This window comes from Oryzias latipes, chromosome 5 (assembly GCF_002234675.1).
Source record: "Oryzias latipes chromosome 5, ASM223467v1".
Classification (NCBI taxonomy): domain Eukaryota; kingdom Metazoa; phylum Chordata; class Actinopteri; order Beloniformes; family Adrianichthyidae; genus Oryzias; species Oryzias latipes.
This window is the reverse complement of record NC_019863.2, coordinates 27284264-27306247: the sequence shown is the minus strand read 5'-3', so window position 1 is coordinate 27306247 and position 21984 is coordinate 27284264. Positions and strand designations below refer to the sequence as shown.

Genomic DNA, 21984 nt, shown 5'->3' with positions numbered 1-21984 from the left:
TGAGCCCCTAAAATGACAGAAAACAGATGCAAAGCCTGTAGGGGGTGCACAGGCTGCTTGGCTGCACCACCCTTACGATAAAACTGGCCTTTTAGTGTTCCATAACTGTTGCTCTAAAGCATTTTCTCAAATTAAGACCACAAACAGATTTACAATAACAGAAAAGCCATTTTCTTTTATTTTGAAAGTTTTCTTTGTTATGTTTGGAATGACAATAAATTACAAATGTTTAGGTTCCTATTTACACACAATTAAAAAAAAAACAAGTATGCTGCACTGAGAGGGATGAAGTTTGAACTATATATATATATATATATACATATATATATATATATGTATATATATATATATATATATATATATATATATATATATATATATATATATATATATATATATATATATATGAAGTTAACTTCACACACACATATATATATATATATATATATATATATATATATATATATATATATATATATATATATATATATATATATATATATATATATGAAGTTAAATAAAATAGAATAGAAATAGAAATACTGTATTTACATCTCTTAACAAAAAAAAGAACAATATGTACAGAAACTGTTAAATATTAAATATGAATGCTCCATGAACAAAAAGACAATGACAGTTGGCTTTAATGCAGGCGAGCATCTGTTGCTGGTCTTTGTTACCCACTCGCTCCACACCTAACTGGGTTTTCAAAGGACAGACAGCTAAATAAGTCAGATAAACAGATACACATGTAATAGGGGTGCATCAATTAATCGACTTAAATCAAGTAATCGATTTCTATTCCTATGCTCCAACCACATCCATCTGTCTGAGGCAAGTTGTTAAACCAACCGACTTATACTGTTATAAAATTGTTTCAAAATTAACTAAGTTGATTATAATCAGTATTAGAAAATACCATTCAAATTATACTGTAATGACAAAACGACCAAGTGCATCTCAGCGGACAACACACACGTGATGGCAGCAAGCCATCATTCCAGTCCAATGTGTGGAAAATGTTTACATTTTGCAAAGACATGTGATCATACAGTGTGGTAGAATGTTCTAATGATGTTCGATTTGTTTTATTCTGATGAGTAAAAACAAGTGAACTTTGTGAAACTAAAATGAAAATGGATTTGCCATTATTTCTTTTACTCACTATCTATGTATTAATTTATCTATTTTCCCTTCTTAATAATTTTTCACTTATATAAGGACTATTTTTATATATATATATACTACCCTTTTTAATTATTATTACATTCATGATATTTAATGTTATGTTTTAATCATTTCTAATTTCTCTTTTAAAATGTATTTATGAATTCTATTTTTAATTACTATTATTGTTATATCTTATTTATTATTATTAATAGTATTATTTGTATTATTAGTAATATTAATATACTGATGTCTTTTTGTTTTGTTTTTTACTTCAGTGTTTCCTCTTGGGGATCCATTGTTCTGGGGCACTATCAGCTTCGCCTGTAGGGGGTGCTGTTGCTGCGGTGCTCGTTCTCCTTAGGCCGGCTGGGGTCCCGCTCTGTGGTCTAATAGCCGTAGAGTGGACCCTGAGCTGGTGTGTTTGGCAGGCGCTGTGGCAATGACCCTTGAGGTCGGGCTGGGCCTTGGAATAAATGGATCCCCACCATACCGTTTCCTCACAGCAGTACTAAGCCAGACTGTGTCTTTAAGCTGCACTTCTTACGTTCCTGTTCAGGGTTATATGTGGGGCAACTGGGTGGGTGGAGGGAGGGATCTGGGGGGTATTTGAGGAAGCATGTTTAAACTACCGTGACTTTAACCCTGAATTCTGGCTGAAATCCGCCCGAACTTGCTTACTCTGGGTATGTCGGTTCCAAAAGACCGGATATGAGTTGGCGTAACTACGCTCGACTTGGTAACCCTGGGTTAATGCACGTGCACTACAAGTACATAAAGACATTCTCAATGGATCGCCGATTTCCGGAGTCACCATGGAAACGCGTGGAGAAAAAAAGAGAGCGTTATACTTCACTGAGACGGAGTCAGAGATTTAAATGACGGCGTATGGAGATTATAAACCCATCAATAAAGTAATACGGCTGGATCAGCAAAAGAAAGAGTTTCTGCTTAGAGAAAAAGAACGGACAAAGTAAACGCATGAATTTCTGATCTTATTTCCAATTACATTGTGATCTATAAATATACAACTTATAAAACTTAAATGAATTGATTCAATTGGTAACAAGTAATTGAGTTAAATTGTTGTCAATTCATTACATCAAATTATCATTGCGACTAATTCAGTACGTCTGCCCAACTCAATATTTTTTTACAACTCAAACTTACATCTTCATCTAACTAAATGTCATATTACTCCAATTCAATTAAATGTTTTTCCATCTTCATTTATTGTACTTCTTGAACTCTCATATGTCTAAGTTTGAGCCTGCAGACATACTGGTACTCAATTTTATAACAATGAAATGATTGAAACAAAATGAATAAATTTCATGTCACATAACATCATTTATCATTGCTCAGACTTTAATAGTACATTAACAAGCAGTAGTGGTGCTAAATAAACTCATCATCCTCTCACTCCCTCTCACATGGTGCAGAAAGAATTAAACATAACATGGTAAAAAAAACTCAGCAATACACAGTAAAAAAGCTATAACTAAACACCTTTGGTCAAAAATCCATAATTACATCCGTCCAGACAGGCAAAGGGAATGGTATCCCACATTTCCTTGCGATGCCGATCTAACAGCAGCACCAAAGTTACACCTACTTAATTGAATTAATTTGAATAAAAGTAAAATAAATGTCTGATAACTACATTTTATTTTTAAGTTGACTTAACTAAAAAAAAGATTTATCTTAACTGAAGCAAATAATTGAGTTAAATCAAAGTAAAAAAAAATTATCTTTCCAACATCCATGCGTGGTCTCATCACCCTCTCATGGTGGAAAAAGTATTATCTGAGCTTCTTCACCCACTGAATCATCTTCAAATGGACACGTCATGATGCTTCACCTCTCTGAAAACAAACTAACCTTCAACTAAACCTGCTCCAGACCAGGTTATGTTCAGAGCATGAGATGCTATGGGAACTTGACATACAATGAAAAATCCCTCCTTTTCTGGAACCGAAAGCTGAGGTAATCCACTTCCTTAGCCTCAAACTTACTGGGGTAACTAGCATAACCTGCTTTCTGGAATATATATAAATATATATAGGCGTCACAATGAAAATGACGCATTTCCATTGTGAAATGAGATAGAAACTTGTGCCTTTACTTTGTAAAAGCATTGACCCAGGGATACCAAGTCGAGCGTAATTACGCTAAATCATTCAGTTCAGGGTTAAAGTCAGGGTAGTTTAAACATGCTTCCTGGAATACCCCCCAGGGTTAAAGTCAGGGTAGTTTAAACATGCTTCCTGGAATACCCCCCAGGGTTAAAGTCAGGGTAGTTTAAACATGCTTCCTGGAATACCCCCCTGGAAACCTTCAGATTCAAACCTTCTGAATCGATTTTAGATCAGTAAATCTGATCGTTCAAAATGAACAAATGTCGACCATAAATCATGTGAATAACCACAAATTATGATATGAATCAAATCGTCGAAATGAATCGCAACTTGTAAGAAGTAAGCACATTTGGTAAAAATCTAGGTGAGTTCATCAGTTTTCTTAAAATCATTTAACTGCAGTTATTAAGTACATGATAATTAAATGAGATTATTGTTAATAACTATAGATAATGTCCTGATTTTTTGTATGTTTATATTCACAGTGGACCAAAAACACATAATTTTGGCACAAATGGAACCCCATAAACCTCAGCCACAACCTAACATGCAAAAAGCAAACAAACCCTGCACTCTTACTTATCAAATGTTTACTGATCCTTCTGAGGTCAGTGCTTAGGCCTCTCCTACAAACCTACTCACCTCCCCTCACACTATCTATGTGTGCGTGCACGCGCGCGCTTGATCAGGTAAGGGTTGTTGCCCGATTGGCCTATAGAGTCACATGACCTGGCCCTGCTTGGTCCCCGCCTCCGCCGTCCACACCGGGCCGTGACGCAGATGCAGCCGTGTCAGGTGTCGCGCAGGTTTCTCGGAGATACGGGCTCAGCGGAAGTTCCCACAGGTAAGGCAAAATTGAAAGCACAAGTTGGGCAAAAACGCAGGTAATATTCAACCTTCCCACAAAAAGTTTGCCTTTTTAAAGCTTAATAGTAGTTTTTGTTCGTTTAAGTGTAGTTTAAGTGTTCTTTTAAGCGCACATGCGCACTACTAAGGAGCCACAGTGTTGGAGCTGATTCTTGTTTTCAGATTAGTTCAGGTGTGGAGGTTGTTTTCGGCTTAACTTGCTGTGATCTCTCTAAAATTATCTTTTCTTTATTTGTATGAGGCTTTTTTTTGTTTCCAGCTTAGCCATAAACGCTCCTTTCCCTGCGTCTGCGCAGACACCTGTAATTAAAGTTCCTCAGATGACTGTGTGGCTTCCGCGCATGTATGACTGCATGCTCCAAAAATTACAGGTTAAATCTCACCAATGGTCGAAAACATGTCATCCTCGGTCAGATATATGATTGTAGTGGTGACTCACTTTCTTATGACTTCTCCAACTTTTTGTGGGATTTTTATTTTTTTAAATTAAGTTAGGTGTAAAGTTGGCAAGAAAATCTTTGTTCCAAGTTTGAGATGATTAGGTTTCAAAAGCTTGCTGCTTATAGGAAATTCCTGTCAGGCTTTCTAGCTGTCGTTTGCGTTGTGTCTGCTTTTCTTAAATATTGTGCAATCTATTGTAGACTATACAATTTCCATGATTTCCTGATCCTAATCGGAAAAAACAAGGGTTATGGGTGCATTAAAAGGGGAAAACCGGTTTATTTGGGACTATTTCTCAATGGCTGGGTTCCTTGTAGCAAAACTGAAACATTACTCACTCAACAATGAACGGTGTGCATAACACAACAGCTTTTATGGATCCTGCCAAGGCCGGATATAGGCATACGCAAGAGGGGGGCACCGTCCCCAAAAAGTGATGGTCTGCAACCATCCAAATCCAAAAAAATAAAGGGAATCGCAACAAAAACCCACAAGAACATTTAAGTATTTATAAACAAACAAAATACTACAGAAAAAATACATAAAAGAGAAGACAATAAGAAATGTAAGGATGTACAGACGGACAAAAAGACAGACATAAAGAAAAAGAATATTGCAGCCTCAATGTATTGTCTTGCTTGTGCCTGTCCCAAGCCCGGTAAATGCAGAGGGTTGAGTGAGGAAGAGCATTTAACATAAAACTCATAGGAAATATCAAATAGATCAAAGGAGAAGATCGATATATATACTGATATGATGATAGCCTGCTTTTTCTAAGTATTTTAGAGGCTTGGAGGGTTATGACACCCTAAACTCTACCTGATCCATGCGGGCATGGATCCTTGCTTTCATTCATGTAAAGATGGCAGCTCATCCAGTCTGTTTTGTGCTCTCATGTTTCATTTATGAACCCTCATTCCCGAGAATTTTAGTCGAAAGATGTTAAGCTTTCCCACATTCCCTCACCTTGTAAAGATTCATGCAGAGTATACTGTTGGTCAAGCTGTGACCTTTGCTGCAGCCGGTGACCTGTCCTGGGTGTGTTTCCTCCTTTGCATGCATAAAAAGGCTCAAGCATGGTGTCCAGAGTAGACACCATGCTTGCAGACCAGAGTACAACTCTCAAAAGAGTGGGAACCCCCCCCCCCCCCCCCCCAAGACCTGTTCAGCAAAGCTGTTGAAAAAACATAAAATGACTTGCCTATGAGGCACATAAAATGTTAAAATAATATGTCCTCAAGGAATTCAGATATGAATCTGCACCGCGTTTTGTTTTTCTTTCTTTTTGTCTGTGCATCCTTTCCCGCAAAAACAGGAAGCTTCTTCCGTTCCACAGTTACAGAAAAGCAGCATGATGCTTCCAAACTCCCTTTTGTGACTTGTATCTAATGTTTGTGGTAAGTTCAGGGGGGTGCAGGTACTCAGCTGCTTTTGATGAAGTTTATACCAAAGTCTTGACACTTGTTGCCAGTTTCACTTTATTGAGGTCATCCCGTAAAAGCGCCTGTGGGAAAAAAAAAGGTTGGATTAAGGTCATCACTTGACTGATATGTCTTATTGGTGCTTTTGAAGTCTCATCACTTAGCCTGACTTTAAAACCAACAGATGTGTCAGGGTATACTGTGTTTATTTGAAGCATTTACTGGTTGACTCACATCCTTTGAAACTAAATCAGCGACTTATTCCCCTCTGAAAGATGTCGTAACCGCTCTTTCCTTAGGCGTTTTCAGTTTTTCTTTTTGCAATCATGCAACAGGGGTGGCAGCGCAGGTTTGAACCCGCTGAGTAGCCTCTTTGTTTGCCAACTCTTTAGGCTCTTTTCTTGTGTAGATTCAAACTTTGGTGGCTTTCCCAGTTGGGGAAGATGAAGCTGCAGCGAGCGTGTTGCAGTTATCCAAATCTGCATCAAGTCTACCTTTTATTTAAAGTCTGATGCTGCGATAAACTGCAGCCTTGTTTACCCGTTCAAAAAATGTTTTAGTTGTCTGGGAAAAACCGGTTTACATGTCGCAACCGAGGCAAGACGGGTTAAAAACAAGCGTACTGATGAGAAGTGGATTTATTGATGAGATTTAGACAAGAAGCAAGAATTTCAGTAGAAATCAAGTCTTTTTTTTTTTTGATGGAATTTTTGATGAGACTCTCCATCTTCCTGATTACTTGTGGCATTTTTGCTATGATGGAGGAAAGATATATAAATATATATATATATATATATATATATATATATATATATATATATATATATATATATATATATATATATATAAGAAATTTAAGCTCAAAATTGCATTTCTAAGTATTTTGTAATTCAAATGGTTGTAAATCAGGGACAGACGAAAAAGGCCATTACAAAGAAAGCTTATTTGTTACATAGAAAATAAACTGGGCGAGCCACAAGCTTCCTGTTCTTTTCATTCTGATGCATCCACTTGCAGACAAACAGATCTATGTACGTCCTTGTTTTTCTTTGCCAAGCTGGCGTCTGGCTCTAAACTTTACGGCTGGATAGCTCCGATATTGCTCGCCTTTTTTGTTGCCCAAGTAGTGTTAGATTGGGGGGTGAGGGGCTGTGAGCTAGTGAGAGAGCGTTTAAATACATGGGTAACAGGAAGTGAGGGTAGGGTTGCTCTGCGACAACGGTCCTGCCCAGAACTTGGAGGCAAATTTCTAATGAACTCCTGCCGCTCTGCAGAGACTGTCCCAGAAAACGACACGGATTTTCATCTTAAAAATGGCATAATCCTAATTAAAAGACCACTGGGAAAACTTTGAAAACAGATCACAAGATGACAAGAGTGGGACTTTATTCTTTTTTTTGTGCACAAACATTAAATGTCACTTAAAACAATGCTTGCATTTCTTTCAGTAGTTATTTGTTAACTTTTGAAGCAGGAATGTTTTTTTTTTTTAGATTCTGATTGTAATAAAATGTTTAAATAACTATATTTTCAGTTTAACGGTGAATCAGCAGACATGGAAAGTGGTCCGTTCAGTCGAAAGTCATGGATGACGCAGTCCCTGCGCGTCACAGCCAAGGAGATCTCTCTGGTCGGTGGGAAATCCAGCGCCATCGCTGACCGATTCTCCAAGTGAGTAACCGCTTCTTTTGAGTCATTTGGTAACCTTGGTAATCATTTTGTTAGTAAGATGTCTAGTGGATGAGGAATCTTGCATGTTGGGTTCAGACTTTCCTCTTATAAATATGTCTTCAGTTGGGATTCAATGGGTATTTTTTTGGGTTAACCTTTATATTGAAATTTGCAAAATCCGTTTTTTTCATAATTTAAATTATCAGGATTTTTTTTCCACAAATAAGAAAAGATCACTTCAGGAAAACAGATCAAGATTGTAAAGATTACTGACCTGTCTGTAAGAGATTCATTCCAAAGTTCAAAGTTGGTTTTCGTCTTGCAGTAACATCCAAGTCTTTTTTACAGGCTGTTACCGGTTGTTAAAATTCACCATCCTTTAAAAAAACTACAACCATTTTGAACAGGAAAAAATAAAAACTAAGTATCTTTTTTTTAAAGTTTACCTAAAAAGCTTATTGTTGGAAACAACAGAGGATTCTTTACTTATCAAGCATGGCAGAGGCGCTATGATCTGTGGGGCTGTTGTGTAACCAGCCACACTAAATTTTATTAGCAATATAAATAAACCTGTTGGGTGATCTATAATGATGTGTTAGTTTTTCCCCACATATTTATGTCATGGGTTTCAACTTGTTTTATGTGTAAAAATGTAGTACCGGACATTTCTAAAATAATTTATTCTTATCAAAATATTTCTTTTTTAATGTGGTAGAATGAAAAACAATACATGTATTTTTTCCCCCTCAGGTATCAGAGAGCTGCTGAAGAAGCAAGTTTAGAAAAAAAGAAAGCCGTAAGTAGTTTGGGATTATAAATGTATGGAAAACAGAAAATGTGTCATTCCTAAGTAACATTGACTTCATTCTGTAAATAAACAATATGCTGTTGCTTCTGAACTTGATTCGAAGCGGTTTTTCTCTCAAAAGATCAACCAGTCGAGCACATTTTTTTGTTGTTGCTGAGCTTCATTTTCAATGTTGTTTAAAATATTTAGGAAGAAACTTCTGGTTTAGATGATTTCCACTGCTCGTCTTGTTATTAAAAGAATTACAGCTCATTAGGATGAGGAGTGCGCACGCTGGCTCATCGGACCACCACGCCGTCTGGGCCAAATGTCTTGCCCCGACTGACCCCTCATTGGCTAATTGTTGCAGCAAGCAAGCTATCAGAGCTATAATCCCACGTCAGCGTAATCCCTGTGGGCGACTTGTTCCAACTGCATGTCCGATGCTTTGGACTGATGTCAAAGGGCCTTCAGCTTGTTGTTAACATGAGGAACTATAAGGTAATGTAGCTTTGATTCTGTGTACTTTAGGGACAGTTTAGCCGTCTGTGTTTGTTTGAGCTGTTTCAGGAGCATCTTCAGTCTTTGTTTAATTGTTTGGCAGGTAGTCGCAGTCGTGTGTCTCCATAATCCTACACAAAATATGTGTTTGAACGCCCCTCTCTGTTTAGATAATCCCCTAATGATAATAATCTATCGTTTGCTTTGATTCCACATTTATTGTGAAAACTTTGAAGGAACCACAAGATCAGTTTAGTTCGTTTATCTTTGAGACGTATTCATAAACTCGGGATTTGCATCTTTTTAAAGAAAAAGGAGGAAAAATGGTGAATAAACTCAAGCTTGTATTGCGGTGTAAACGCCATCTGTTGTGGGGGGATATTTTTAGGGGGGGTCACTGTTCTGCCATGTTCATTAGTTGGTTCATTCATCCATGAGAATATTTTCCTAAAATTCTTTAAATTGCATTTAGTTTTTTGCATTTAAATTTTGATTCATTTCTATAGCCTCGCTTGCATTTCAAATCTGCAGTTGTTGCCAAAGTTAGTTGATATAAAGTAAATATTGCTGAAGAGAGTTTTGCATTTTTAGCAAAATTCTAAAGACCGGCACTTTTTGTAAAGAGTTTTTTTTCTGTTTTGTTTGTCAAAGCTACATTTTAGTATTTTTCATGTTTGACTAAATGTTCCTTTTTCCCTTGAAGTGTGAAAAAATCAATGATTTATTCTATAACTTCGAATAAATGTGCGCAAAGATAAAAAGATGACAACAACTTTGACAATACAATGGTTTTTTGACGAATTGCTGTAATTAATCTCACTAGACAAACTTGAAAATATTATTTTTTATGTGTAAAAACTAACAAAGACCTTTTAAAGTTAATTTTCATACTATTCTTGCAGTGACTTACATTTTAATAGCAAATTGCTAATTTATAAACTTTTAGAGAGTTTTGGAGCTCAACTCATTCATAGTTTCCTGTAGTTATTTTATTTAACTTTTACATTTGCAAGGATTTTTTTCCTAATTATTTTAATTTTGTTTCTTTGTGAAGCCTGTATAAAATGTAAAATAGACAGTTTTAAAATGTGTGTCTATAAAGCCTTCAAGCGCATTTGGTGCACAAAGAGTTAACATTTCCATGAATGTATCATTTCCTGCTCCGGTTTCCTGGGTATTCAAACTCGGGCATTCACTTTCCCGGTGTTGAAGTGGTCGGAGCAGCTTTTGTGAAAACGCTTCGTTCCTCTATTAGCGTTCGTAGAGTTCAGCTCTTTCCCTCAGATCTTTGGCGTAAGACATGCCAGAGGACTCGGACTTTCCTTGCTGTCCGGTTTGACCACTTCAACGCATTTACAAAGGTTTCTTTTTTTCATTTGCTTGAATAATGGAGAGAAAATCTAGTTGCTGTGCAGATCTTTCTATTCACATTTGATAAGCCTCACAAAGGATATAATTCTGTTCTAGTTTTAGTTTCATTCCTCAATTGTTTTTACTTTTTTATTCAAAAATGTTAAATATTTGATGTATGTTTTGTCCATCTTCTTGCTGGTTACCGAAGGTCACATTTTTACTTAGAATAGTTTAGATGTTTTAGTGGTGAGTTGGTGGTAAAGTCTTTACTGAATTACAGTTTTTATAAAACTGTTTTCCTTATTTTAGGGATTGTAGAGTTAATAATATATTATAAGAGGTAATTATTGTCCAGACTTTTTATTTCTATAACAGTTTTTTTCCACAGTTTATGCTTTGATTTCTTGTCATGCTCACGTCCTCTTTCTGAATGTGTCATTCCTCTTTCTTTAGTCAGGAAGTTCCTCTCAGTTCGCCGCCCACACATTTTTTTTTCCCCATGTGAAAGGAGAATATGAGGCCAACACAGCCGTGTGTCATGTTTTTTGAAATATTCTAGAAATATTTACATTATCGCTGTCACAAACCAGTCTGGATGATGTCAGCAGAAATGCATCTGCAGCAGCTTTGAACAGCTGTCAGTCCGTTGATGAAGCCAGTCTCAGATTTTAGCTTTTCCTTCATTCCACCGACGGCGTGACCTCACAAAAAAAGGAAAATTCTGTTTTAAATTTGATCATACACTAAGTTTATTTTTTTTTCTTTTTGTCGTTTCAGTCATCTGAAAGTGTAACATCGTCCCAGCGTTCTGGCAACTTGAGCGCTCTGAAGAAGCGCTGGGAGCAAGTAGGAGACCAAAACCAGGAGAAGTGCGCTCCTGTTTCTCTAACCAAACACTCCAGCATCCGTCGCAGGCCCCCGGTCCTGAGCAGACCTCCCATCATCAGCGAGGAACGCCCTCCGGTGAAGAGCCCGGCGCCACCGACAGACCAAACAGGCCCTCCGTCAGCCGGCAAAGCTCGGCAGCCGTCCATCGCTGAAGATCCAAAGCAGGGAGGGCTGGACAGAGAGGAGCCGATGGACAGGAAAATACCAGAGAAATCAGAGGAGCAAGCTCCAACCAGTCCGATCGCATCTTACGAGAAAGCCAGCGTGCCGCTGAACAGCCTGAAGATGAAGTTTGAGAAGGGAGAAAACTCAAAGGTAAATGTCCTAATGCAATTTAAAAATGTGCAGATTAGGTTGTTTAGAATCCACATTTTACGAAATTATACATTTATAGCTTTTTAATCACAACTAAACGCACACCAATTTTTATACAAGGTTGTAAGGTCAGTACTTTTGGTTTGTTAAAAAATGTTTCACCTCATACTCTCCTTCCGTTCTTTCTTTCTTTTAATTTCCAGTCTTGCTGTTTGATTTCAGTACACGTCCTCCTCCTCCATCCGATTGTCTGATTTTTTTTCTCTGTCCCCTCTTCAAACATCCTCTCTCAGCTTCACTATCAAAGGAATGCCTGAACATTCCTGACCCTGTGGCCTCATTCCTCGCAGGATCCGCACAACAGCTTATATCTCACTTTTTATTCTCAGCGGTGCGGGTTTTCCCCAGACCACACATCTTTGTGTTCAACATTTTTTAAAAAAAATCTGTCAGCACTGAACACTTTGTGTTGTTCTTTCATTCTTCCAAACATGATCTATCCTTTGGAGGTATGGGGAAACAAACAAAACAACAGTAAACCCTGTTTTTCTTCTTCAAAAAAAGCCATAAGAATAATCACAAAATCATCTTATAGAGCCGACCTACTCACTGTTTAATAAATTAAAATGAATTAAATTTGGAGACCTGGTTTATTTCAAAATGATTCAAATCATAAAATTAAAATAAGCAATTATCAAAGGACATCCGATAAGAACATCTCATTTAAGGGATAATGAATACAGTCTGAGAGGATCAAATACGTTTATGAAACAGTTTTAGAACAAATGCGAAACTTCACTGGATCTCCACAAATATGGAATAACTGCAGGGAAGACATCAAAGTCCCACTTTGATCATCTTTTGATCTATTTTCAAAGCTTTTCCAGTGGTCTTTTAGTTATGATAATGCCATTTTTCAGCCAAAATAAAAAAAAAAAACTATCAGTTTCTAGGACATAATTTCTGCAGTGTAGGAAGTAATACATCAGAAATTCTCCTCTGAGTTGGGGGCAGGACTGTTGTTACGGAGTAAGCCTGCCTTCATTTCCCATCATCCATTTGTTTGCACACTCTCCCGCTACCATAAATCCCCTCACACCCTCAACCTAACATTAGCAGTGCATCAAAAATCCAGTTTTGAGCCAGATACCAGCTGAGACGAGAAAACATACATGGATCTAGTCGTCTACGAGTGGAGGAATCAGAATGGAGCAGAGCAGGAACCTTGAAGCCTGCTTTTTCAATTGTCTGCTCCTGATTTACCCTGATTTGACAGATAAACAATCAAAAAAGCAGTTTTAGCTTAATTAATTTCTAAATGTCCTCCATCATAAGAAAAATGTCCCATGTTAAAAATGTCATTTTCATGAGAGTGGGTCTTTAAAAATCGTAAAATTCATAAACAGAATCAATGCAATTATAAAGGGTGATATAATAAGATTCATTTATTTAGATCATAATTGATTTTCAGTGTTTATTTTTTTGTAGTTCTGTAAAAAATACTCTTTGTATAAACGTAAGTTTGGATTGAATTCAAACTTGGATTTGATACATTTTAAATCTTCACCCAAAGCCCTTTTTAAACTTTGTCAGTCATCATTATACCCCTGTTTACGATGAATATCTTTTATTTTATCAGTTGGAAACGAACAAACAAAAAAACTTGCATTACTTTCAGAAGAGCGTGTTTTTTTTGTTGTTTTACTCGTGTTTTTGATCTTCTATTGCAGAGTGGAAGGAACACAATACGCAGCACTTCAACAGAGGATGAAGACCACCACAGCAGTAAGCAAATATCTCATTCAGCTTAAGGCAGCAGCTTTTTAGGGATTGATGTTGATCATTTTAGGAAAAAAGTTTAACTTTGTTCCTCTCATTTGCTTTAAGAACCTCCTGCGACAAACAGAGTGCTGAGGTCTACGTCTCTCCGAGAAAAGATGAACAAATACCAGACGGCTGTCTATAAACAATCGGTAAAGAAGATTCAGTTGAAGTTTTCTAAACTTTCACTCAACAAAACTCCAGAGCCCTAGGAGTATTTTGCTGAGATCTTGTATTGATGAAAGGACAGTTTCCAGATCCTCCAAATGTGCCCGATGTCAAAAAGTCATCCACTATGCAGCGTGTAAAAATGCAACTGCCGCTGCACAATTACAAATGCCACCGTTCAGCCGAAAAACTGCCTTTCAGGTCGCCGCACGGTAGCATTTTGGCATAAGCGACCGTAGTCTAAAGCCTGGACTCTATAAGGGCCACTCCATGAGTAAAAAGGATGTGTGAATGATCAATTCTGTCATCTTGGAGTTGCACATCCAGGACATGTAGATGTTCAGCCAACCTCAGTGATTGGGCTGCTGAACTTTGACTTCAATAGACAGGGATATCTGTTTTAGAAATGGAAATCTACAGCATCAGTCAGATCTATATATCTTCTATACTGGCTCACACACAATCATGGGAACAGCAATTATCCATTAGAAGAGAAAAAATCTTAATTAATTGGTTAAATCCATTTGCAGGAGCCAAAATGCATTTTTTTGCACCTTTTCTTGCTGACTTTGTAGTTTTGTATATTTCACGTTTTAAATTTGTTAATTATTGACACCCGAGTGAAAGCAATCGCTCACCTGCACTCAGGCTTGAGGAGGAGAGGTGAGCTTGAGCTGTTTATTTTTTGTTGACTACTATTTCTGCTACTTTCACGCCACTTTGTTACTACTGCCATCTTTGCAGACCCTATTTTCTGCTTTTGTTAATCAAGTCTATCAACTAATACCAAGTAAACTTTTTGTATAATGCATAATTAATTATATCATATTTTTGTTCCTTTTTTACGTTTTGAATTGAGGTTAAGACTTTGCCTTTTACATTTGTGTCTCCTGGTTTAGGACTAAGCATTATGTGTAATTATTGTTTAAAAAAAATCAATCAAATTGTGCGTTTTCTTCTCTATTGTTACTGCAGGCCAAAGACGTTTTTGCTCCAAAAACAAACAGTTCTGCAGACGAACACACTCCTGCCCCTAAGTGCAATGGTAAGATTAATGGAAGACTTCTATTAAATTATATTTAAAACGTTTCCACCTTCAAAATTTGTTTTTGGTTTACTTTAGGTGCCTAAACGCAGTTTTACCCGTGTGATAGAAAATCAGAGGGTAAGGGAGGGACTCTAAAATCCAGGTTTAACTGAGCAGAAATGTCATCGTCTTCTCCCGTGGGGGGACGGGGTCCCGTCCTCATATGTAGAGCCGACCAGGTGGACCAGCTTTTTCCATTGTCGGTCTCGATCCATCAGCTCTGCATCCCCCAAAGTAACCCTGTCGTTTGAGATCTGCCGCTGTGATATCTCGCCATTGAGTTGCTTTGTGTTTGTCTTTGGGTCAAACTGGATGATGGCTCTTGTAGGGTGGTAAAGTGACGGGTGAAGGACATGGTGAAGCCAGAGCCAGACAGGATGCTCTGGGCTGGCATGTGCGGGCTCATTGTTGTTTGAGGTTTGATGTTCTCAATGGCTCTGAGAGTTCTGCTAGCAAAGCCATTTATTAATGCTGCCAGGGTCTAGTTTAGAGGCCATGTCTCTGAGCCGTACAGTGAGATGACAAGAGGGTTTGGTTCTTGTGATCCAACGACCCAGGGAGTGATACCATTTGGAGCTCGCTCCTAGTAAGCTACAGCAGGTGATGCGTGTTCAAGAAGCCACTAAACGCAGGTTCTTAAAGCGCTTTTAGCATACAGCAGGGATAGACAACTCCAGGCTTGATGACTGTAGTGTCTGCATGATTTCTAAATATCCAAACCCTAGTCATGACTGATCACCTTGTTCAGGTGTATCCAGCCAATTAGAAATGCCAGAGCAGGGGGGTATGTTGGAAAAAATGCAGGACTGCGCCCGTCAAGGTCTGGAGTTGCCTATTCCTGGCATACCGTGTTCCCACTGGGCTGTTGCTACCTGATACTAGCGCATGTCTGCCACCTACAGCTGAAAGAGGCTTGGTGCTAAATGTCAAAGCGGTGCAAGTCTCATGAATCTCGCTCCAGGCTTTTTCTTTCACAGCTCTATTCGGACATAAGGAAGACTTGGTGTCATAGAATTCCAGCCGGGCAAAAAACGCAATTATTAATGTCTCCTTCATGTTCAAATTTCAAACGGTTGGCTCTTCTGTGAATCAACAAGGGATGCCATCCATACCACACTACCAAATCAGAGTCCCTGATTGGTCAGAGTTCAACTGGTATATCTTTGGATGTTGTATGGCTGCTAGTTTTGTACGTAAAGCCAGAAATTATACTCAAAAACTCTTGCACAGCGGCGTGTGAATGCAAGAGTTTTGAACATGGAACCCCAAAGCGTGCATGTTTACCTGTTAAAGGGGTCATTTGAACACGGGTTGCTGAGGCAGACGTAAACGTAGCAGTACGGTCACCTCCTGAGGATGTTCTAGACACACATCGATCCGCAGCTTGTCGGAATGCTGTAAGGTGGCAGCCCCACCATCGGACTGTCCTGTAGTGCAGTGGGCCAACATCCCACCCAGGAGAGAATATTTTGTTACGAAACCAGCCAGAGAAGCAGAAACAGGACAGAGGTATTAAACGGTGACACAGATGCTTTAGAGGTCATGTTTGTTCTCCGGGGTTTTAGTGAATTCATGACCTGTCTAGTTTGCTTCTCGCAGCACAGCTAATGTTGTGTTTCTGTTTCAGGGCAGAGCACAGAGCCACCCAAAGCTCTGAGGGTGAGTCTTTAAAGCAAACCGCACACACGACCCTTCAGTCAAACCAAACCTGCCAGCTCAATTCAATTTTTTCAATTCAATTTTATTTGTATAGCCCAAAATCACAACAACAGTCGTCTCGATGGGCTTCGAAGTAAAACATGAAATCAAAAGGATCACGAATACAAAGAGTTCAATAGAAAAATACTAAAATGAACTAACAAACTGACTAAGCTATACTGGCATCCCTGCCCTTAGACCCCCCTTCGCGGTAAGGAAAAACTCCCAAAAAAACCGGATTCCGGAAAAAACGAAGAAACCTCAGGGGTGCCCACATGAAGGAGGGATCCTCCCCCAGGACGGACAGGCGATTTACCAGAAATCTTAGAGAAGAATTAACTTATCTAAATCTACAACTACATATATAAAAGTCCAGCAGACGAGCTTCATCCAGCCGTGGTTATCGGGACAGTCAAAGGCGCGAGTCGAGCCGGAGACAGGAACCACAGCCAGGTGTAGGAGCAGGAGCAGAGACGAGGTAAACGGTCAGGTACAGAGCAGAGACGAGCCAGAGATGAGCCAGAGGCAGGATCCACAGCCAGGTGTAGGAGCAGGAGCAAAGGCGAGGTAAACGGTCAGGAACTGGAGCACGGATGAGCCAACTGGAGTCTGGAAGCACTCCCACTCCCCAGGAGGGGAGAGGAAAAGAGGGACAATACATGAATCGCACTGCACCAAACAGAGGCATGGAGAACTAAATGATAAATTATGATCAAGAATAGAGGAGAGGAAGGGTAGAAGTAAAAAAGGAAAGAGGACAGAACCCCAGTGTACCATAGTTACCCCAGCTTCAACTTCTAGCAGCCTTTTAAAAGAAATAGTTATTATTAAGTTTAATTTAAACAAACTAACATTAAGTTAAATAATCTCTGAATACTAACTAGTCTGACAATAAGCCTGTCCAAAGAGGAATGTTTTCAGTCTAGCTTTGAATGTAGAAACTGAGTCGGCCTCTCTTACATGAGCTGGGAGTTTATTCCATAAGACAGGGGCTTGGTGGCTAAACGCTCTACCTCCAACCGTACTTTTACCAATTCTAGGAACCACAAGCAGTCCTGCATTTTGCGAGCGAAGTGTTGTGATTGGTTGGTAAGGGACTATGAGGTCCTTAATATAGGACGGGGCCATTCCATGTAAGGCCTTATAGGTTAACAGGAGGATCTTGAACTTAATTCTAGAATCAACTGGGAGCCAATGGAGCGAAACTAACACAGGAGTGATGTGATCTCTTCTGCTGGTTCCAGCTAACAATCTAGCAGCTGCGTTCTGAACAAGCTGGAGACTTCTTAAGGAACTCTTAGGACACGCTGCTAACAAGGAGTTACAGTAATCCAGCCTCGACGTAACAAATGCATGGATGAGTTTTTCAGCATCACTCTTAGAAAGTATATTTCTGATCTTAGCAATATTCCGCAGGTGAAAAAAGGCAGTTCTACACGCCTGAGATATATGAGCCTTAAATGATAAATCCTGGTCAAGTAAAACCCCAAGGTTTCTAACTGTGGAATTGGGGGCTATACTTATACCATCCAGGGAGACTATCTGAGCAGACAGAGCATCTCTGAGGTTTTTAGGACCAAGTATAATGACCTCAGTTTTTTCTGGGTTCAAGAGGAGGTAATTAATTGTCATCCAGGTCTTGATGTCACTGATGCAGGCGTTCAGTTTCTCTATCTGGTCATTCTGGTCAGGCTTCATGGATAAATACAACTGCGTATCGTCGGCATAACAATGAAAATTAATGCTGTGTTTCCTGATTATGTTTCCTAGGGGTAACATATAAAGCGTAAACAGGATCGGTCCCAAGACTGAGCCCTGTGGGACTCCATAGTTGACTCGAGTGCACTGAGAGGAATGGCCATTTACATTAACGAACTGATACCTATCAGACAGATAGGATTTAAACCACTGGAGAGCAGATCCTCTGATCCCTATGTCCTGCTCTAATCTATGGAGTAAAATACCGTGGTCGATAGTGTCAAAGGCAGCACTGAGGTCCAACAGGACCAGAATAGAAAGTAGTCCCTTTTCTGAGGCCAATAACAAGTCATTAGAGACTCTAACTAGTGCAGTTTCCGTACTGTGGTGAGGTCTAAACCCCGACTGAAAGTCTTCAAAGTGGCTGTTGTCCTGTAGGTGGCAGTAAAGCTGCTTAACTACAACTCTTTCTAGGATTTTAGAAATAAAGGGCAGGTTTGATATCGGTCTATAGTTGGCCAAGATGCTAGGATCCAAACTGGGCTTTTTCAGAAGAGGTTTAACAACTGCATATTTAAAAGACTGTGGCACGTAACCCGTTTCCAGAGAGGCATTTATCATTGTTAATATGGGATTATTAATTAGGGGAAAAGTTTCTTTAAAAAGTCTAGTGGGAATTGGGTCTAACAGACACGTTGAGGATTTGGAGGACGTAATAATTGATGTTATTTCCGCTTGATCCACAGCAGTGAAGCAGTCTAATGTTACAGAGGTTTCTATGGATGCCTCCATTTCTACCGCTTCAGCCTGTTCTGGGCTGATAGTAGGAATAACTTGATTTAACTTATGTCTAATATTTGAGATTTTACTATCGAAAAATGTAAGAAAATCATCAGAGCTGAGAGAAACAGGAACATGTGGTTCTACTGAGCTCTGACTGCGAGTTAATTTAGCTATAGTGCTAAAAAGAAATCTTGGATTGTTTCCATTCTCTGATATTAAGGTTGAATAGTACTGGCATCTAGCTCTACGCAGAGCTTTTTTATAATTTAATAGGCTATGTTTCCAGATATCCAGAGACTGCTCTGAACCGGAGCGGCGCCATTCCCTTTCCAACTTACGGGTTTCTTGTTTAAGAGAACGAGTTTCAGCGTTAAACCACGGTGCTACTCGGTTTTGTCTGACGAACTTAGGTTTCAAGGGGGCAACAACATCGAGTGTACTCCTGAGGGCTTGTAAGGCATCATTAACAAAGTGGTCATTTATACTAGGACTGATACTATGGGAGCTGGTCTCAGAGTATTTTCTCAGAATATCACTAAGTACTGGCTGAACTGTGTGTTTAAACTCAGACACAGAACGGTCAGTTAAGATTCTTCTAAGCTGTTTCTTATTCACTGGGGCAGAAGGATGTTCCAGCTCACCATCACTCTGCATGAATGCTGTCTTTGCAGAAGTTCTGTCCGCCGGTGAAGGAGGTTTGCGTTGTTTGCCAGAAAACTGTGTTCCAACTGGAGCGACTGATGTCTCATCAGCACGTTTATCATAAGCACTGCTTCCGCTGTTTTCACTGCAACACAAAGCTGAGGTGAGTCTCCAACTCCTACCATGTTACAGAAGCTGCTTTGATCTCAAGTAAAATGAAATAATGGCTTCTTTTCTTTTAGTCTGATGAACTATGCGTCTTTACACGGCAACAACTACTGCAAGCCTCATTTCAGTCAGCTATTTAAAGCCAAAGGCAACTATGACGAAGGCTTCGGCCATCGTCCCCACAAAGAGCTTTGGGAGCCACGAGTTGACGTGGAGGAAAGTGAGGAACCTGTGAGGCCAAAAGAACCGGAGAAACCCGTGAGGCATCCTGCTAAGAGTCCTTCTGAGGTGTCTTCACCTGGGGACGCTTCTCCCCAGGTGAAGGTTCTAGACCTCACTGCCTCACTGGAGAACCATGTAAAGGCGGAAGCCAGCTCTGCAGAAAAACATCAGCCAACAGAAAAACCAGCCGACACCCAAAAGCTTAGGGTCGCATGGCCCCCCCGCGCTGATGAGGGCCACGCGGAAAAGCCGCTGAGTCCTGACACTGAAGATTTTCCCACAATCCGGCCGCGGAGGGCCAAGTGGCCTCCAGAAGACGCAGCGCATCCATCTTTCCAGAGCTCAGAGCGGGCGGAGTTAAAGAGCCTTAGGAGGAGCACCTCTCTGAAGGAGCGTAGTCGCCCTTTCACATTGTCTGCTGCAACCAGACCCCCCGTTAACGCTGGTCCCAGAGAGCCCCGCCGCCCGCTCAGGTCACTGCAGGAATGGAGAGCATCATTTGAGGAAAAAACGTCTGAAGGAACAGCCAAAGAAAACAACACAGAGGTGAAGGAAGAGCAGAAGACGTCTGAAGCATCAAGTGAGACCGCGTCCCACAGGGACACGGAAAGGTTAACTAAACAACAGAAGCCCCCCTCTGATGACAGGGCACCTCCTCCCTCCTCTCAACAGAAACAGAACCACACTCATGCGAATGTTGGTTCTACAGAAGAAAAGGATGTGGAGGAGTTGAGCGCAGAGGATCTCATCAAGAGGAACCGCTACTATGATGATGATGATGATGACGAGGAGGATCCTGATGCATAGATGTCTGAAGATTTTGCATTCAAACCCATAAACCAAAGTTTGATTTTTATTTTTAATTTGTAATGGATGAGCCATCAATGTAACTTTACATAATTTAAAAGAAATGGATGAATGTGCTCTGAATAATGGCCTTTAACTTTGGAAGTGGAAATGTCCGACTACGTTTTGTAAAAAAATCATTTTATGACTTTTAAATTTGCAGAAATGTTTATCTCTGTCTTGATTAATTATTGCATCTTTATACCTGATTTAAAAAAAATAATTTCTGATTTTTCTTTTGGCTTCTAATCAAATTTTGTACCAAGTTTGTTCTCTGCTGCATTTTTTTGTGCTTTTGATGATTTAATGATTTCTTCAATTCTGTGACCAAAAACGTTTTCTTTTCCACCAATTTCATGTTGCTTTTAAAACGGTACTGTATTGCATTACTAAAGCACAAACTGCCTCTTCTGGTGGTGGGGTGGTTGTCTTTAATTTTTTAAAGAGATTTTTGTACTTCATTGTCAGGATTTCTTTTAGTCACTTTCTTTTTTACACTCAAATCATTTGTTGTCTTAAAAAAACATACCCTATGAAGCTGTAGGGGCTCCACATTCATGATTGTTTTAAAACTTTTTTTATTCAAACATATTGATTTAAATTCTGTATTACAGAGACATAACTGGAACATAACTGTTTATTCAGAGCTTCACATGACTTTAGATCATTTTATGCAATAAAACGTCACTTTTTTCCACAAATAATTCTGTTAAAGTTACTTATTTACTGTTTGTCTTTTGATAAGCACCGGGGACGAATTATTTTATATTTTATAGTATCAGATAATGACAGTATGTCTTACCAACACGAATGAGGTGAATGGAAGTCTGACCAAATAATCATTTATTTTGTTTGTACTGTAGATGTCAGCGGAGAAACCTCATTAAATGTCAAGTTGATGTTGCAGAGAAATCAAGATCTTTCATTTTTCTTCTTCTAATCACACAACAGTAAGGATAAAAGATGGAAATTTAGGACCAATAGCATTTTTCTGGTAAATTACATCTTACATTTTTTGCATTGGTTAAAAAAAACTACTTTTTTTTTAGACTGTTTTCAAAAGCCTATTTTCAAGAAGTAAAATATTCTCAGTTGTTCATAAGTCAAACATTTGTAATCGACATGCTTCTTTGGGCATTCGTGTGTCAAAAGATTTTGTGTGTGATTTTAATAAAGATGAAACAATACTTGTGTTTTAATTATTTTAAGATATAAGCTTGATAAACTTTTTTTTTTTAAATAACATCTTACTAATAAACTGATATAAGAGCTGTTTTTTGGGTTCAATTGGTTGGAATTTAA

At 39.0% G+C, this 21984-nt stretch overlaps 1 protein-coding gene across 2 annotated transcripts; it reads left to right on the top strand.

The window, feature by feature from the left end:
• Positions 1 to 4042: 4042 nt before the first annotated feature.
• Positions 4043 to 21869, top strand: LOC101163320 (LIM domain and actin-binding protein 1). Of its 2 annotated transcripts, XM_023955181.1 has the most exons (10): positions 4043 to 4149; positions 7569 to 7705; positions 8456 to 8501; positions 11124 to 11549; positions 13280 to 13334; positions 13437 to 13522; positions 14514 to 14583; positions 16253 to 16284; positions 19476 to 19609; positions 19689 to 21869. In XM_023955181.1, exons 2-10 carry the CDS (start codon positions 7590 to 7592, stop codon positions 20641 to 20643), a joined length of 1920 nt encoding a protein of 639 aa, XP_023810949.1. In that variant the 5' UTR covers positions 4043 to 4149; positions 7569 to 7589; the 3' UTR covers positions 20644 to 21869. The 2 variants fall into 2 exon arrangements, with proteins under 2 accessions (XP_023810949.1, XP_023810948.1); XM_023955180.1 differs by lacking the exons at positions 4043 to 4149; positions 7569 to 7705; positions 8456 to 8501 and adding an exon at positions 10124 to 10354.
• Positions 21870 to 21984: the final 115 nt, after the last annotated feature.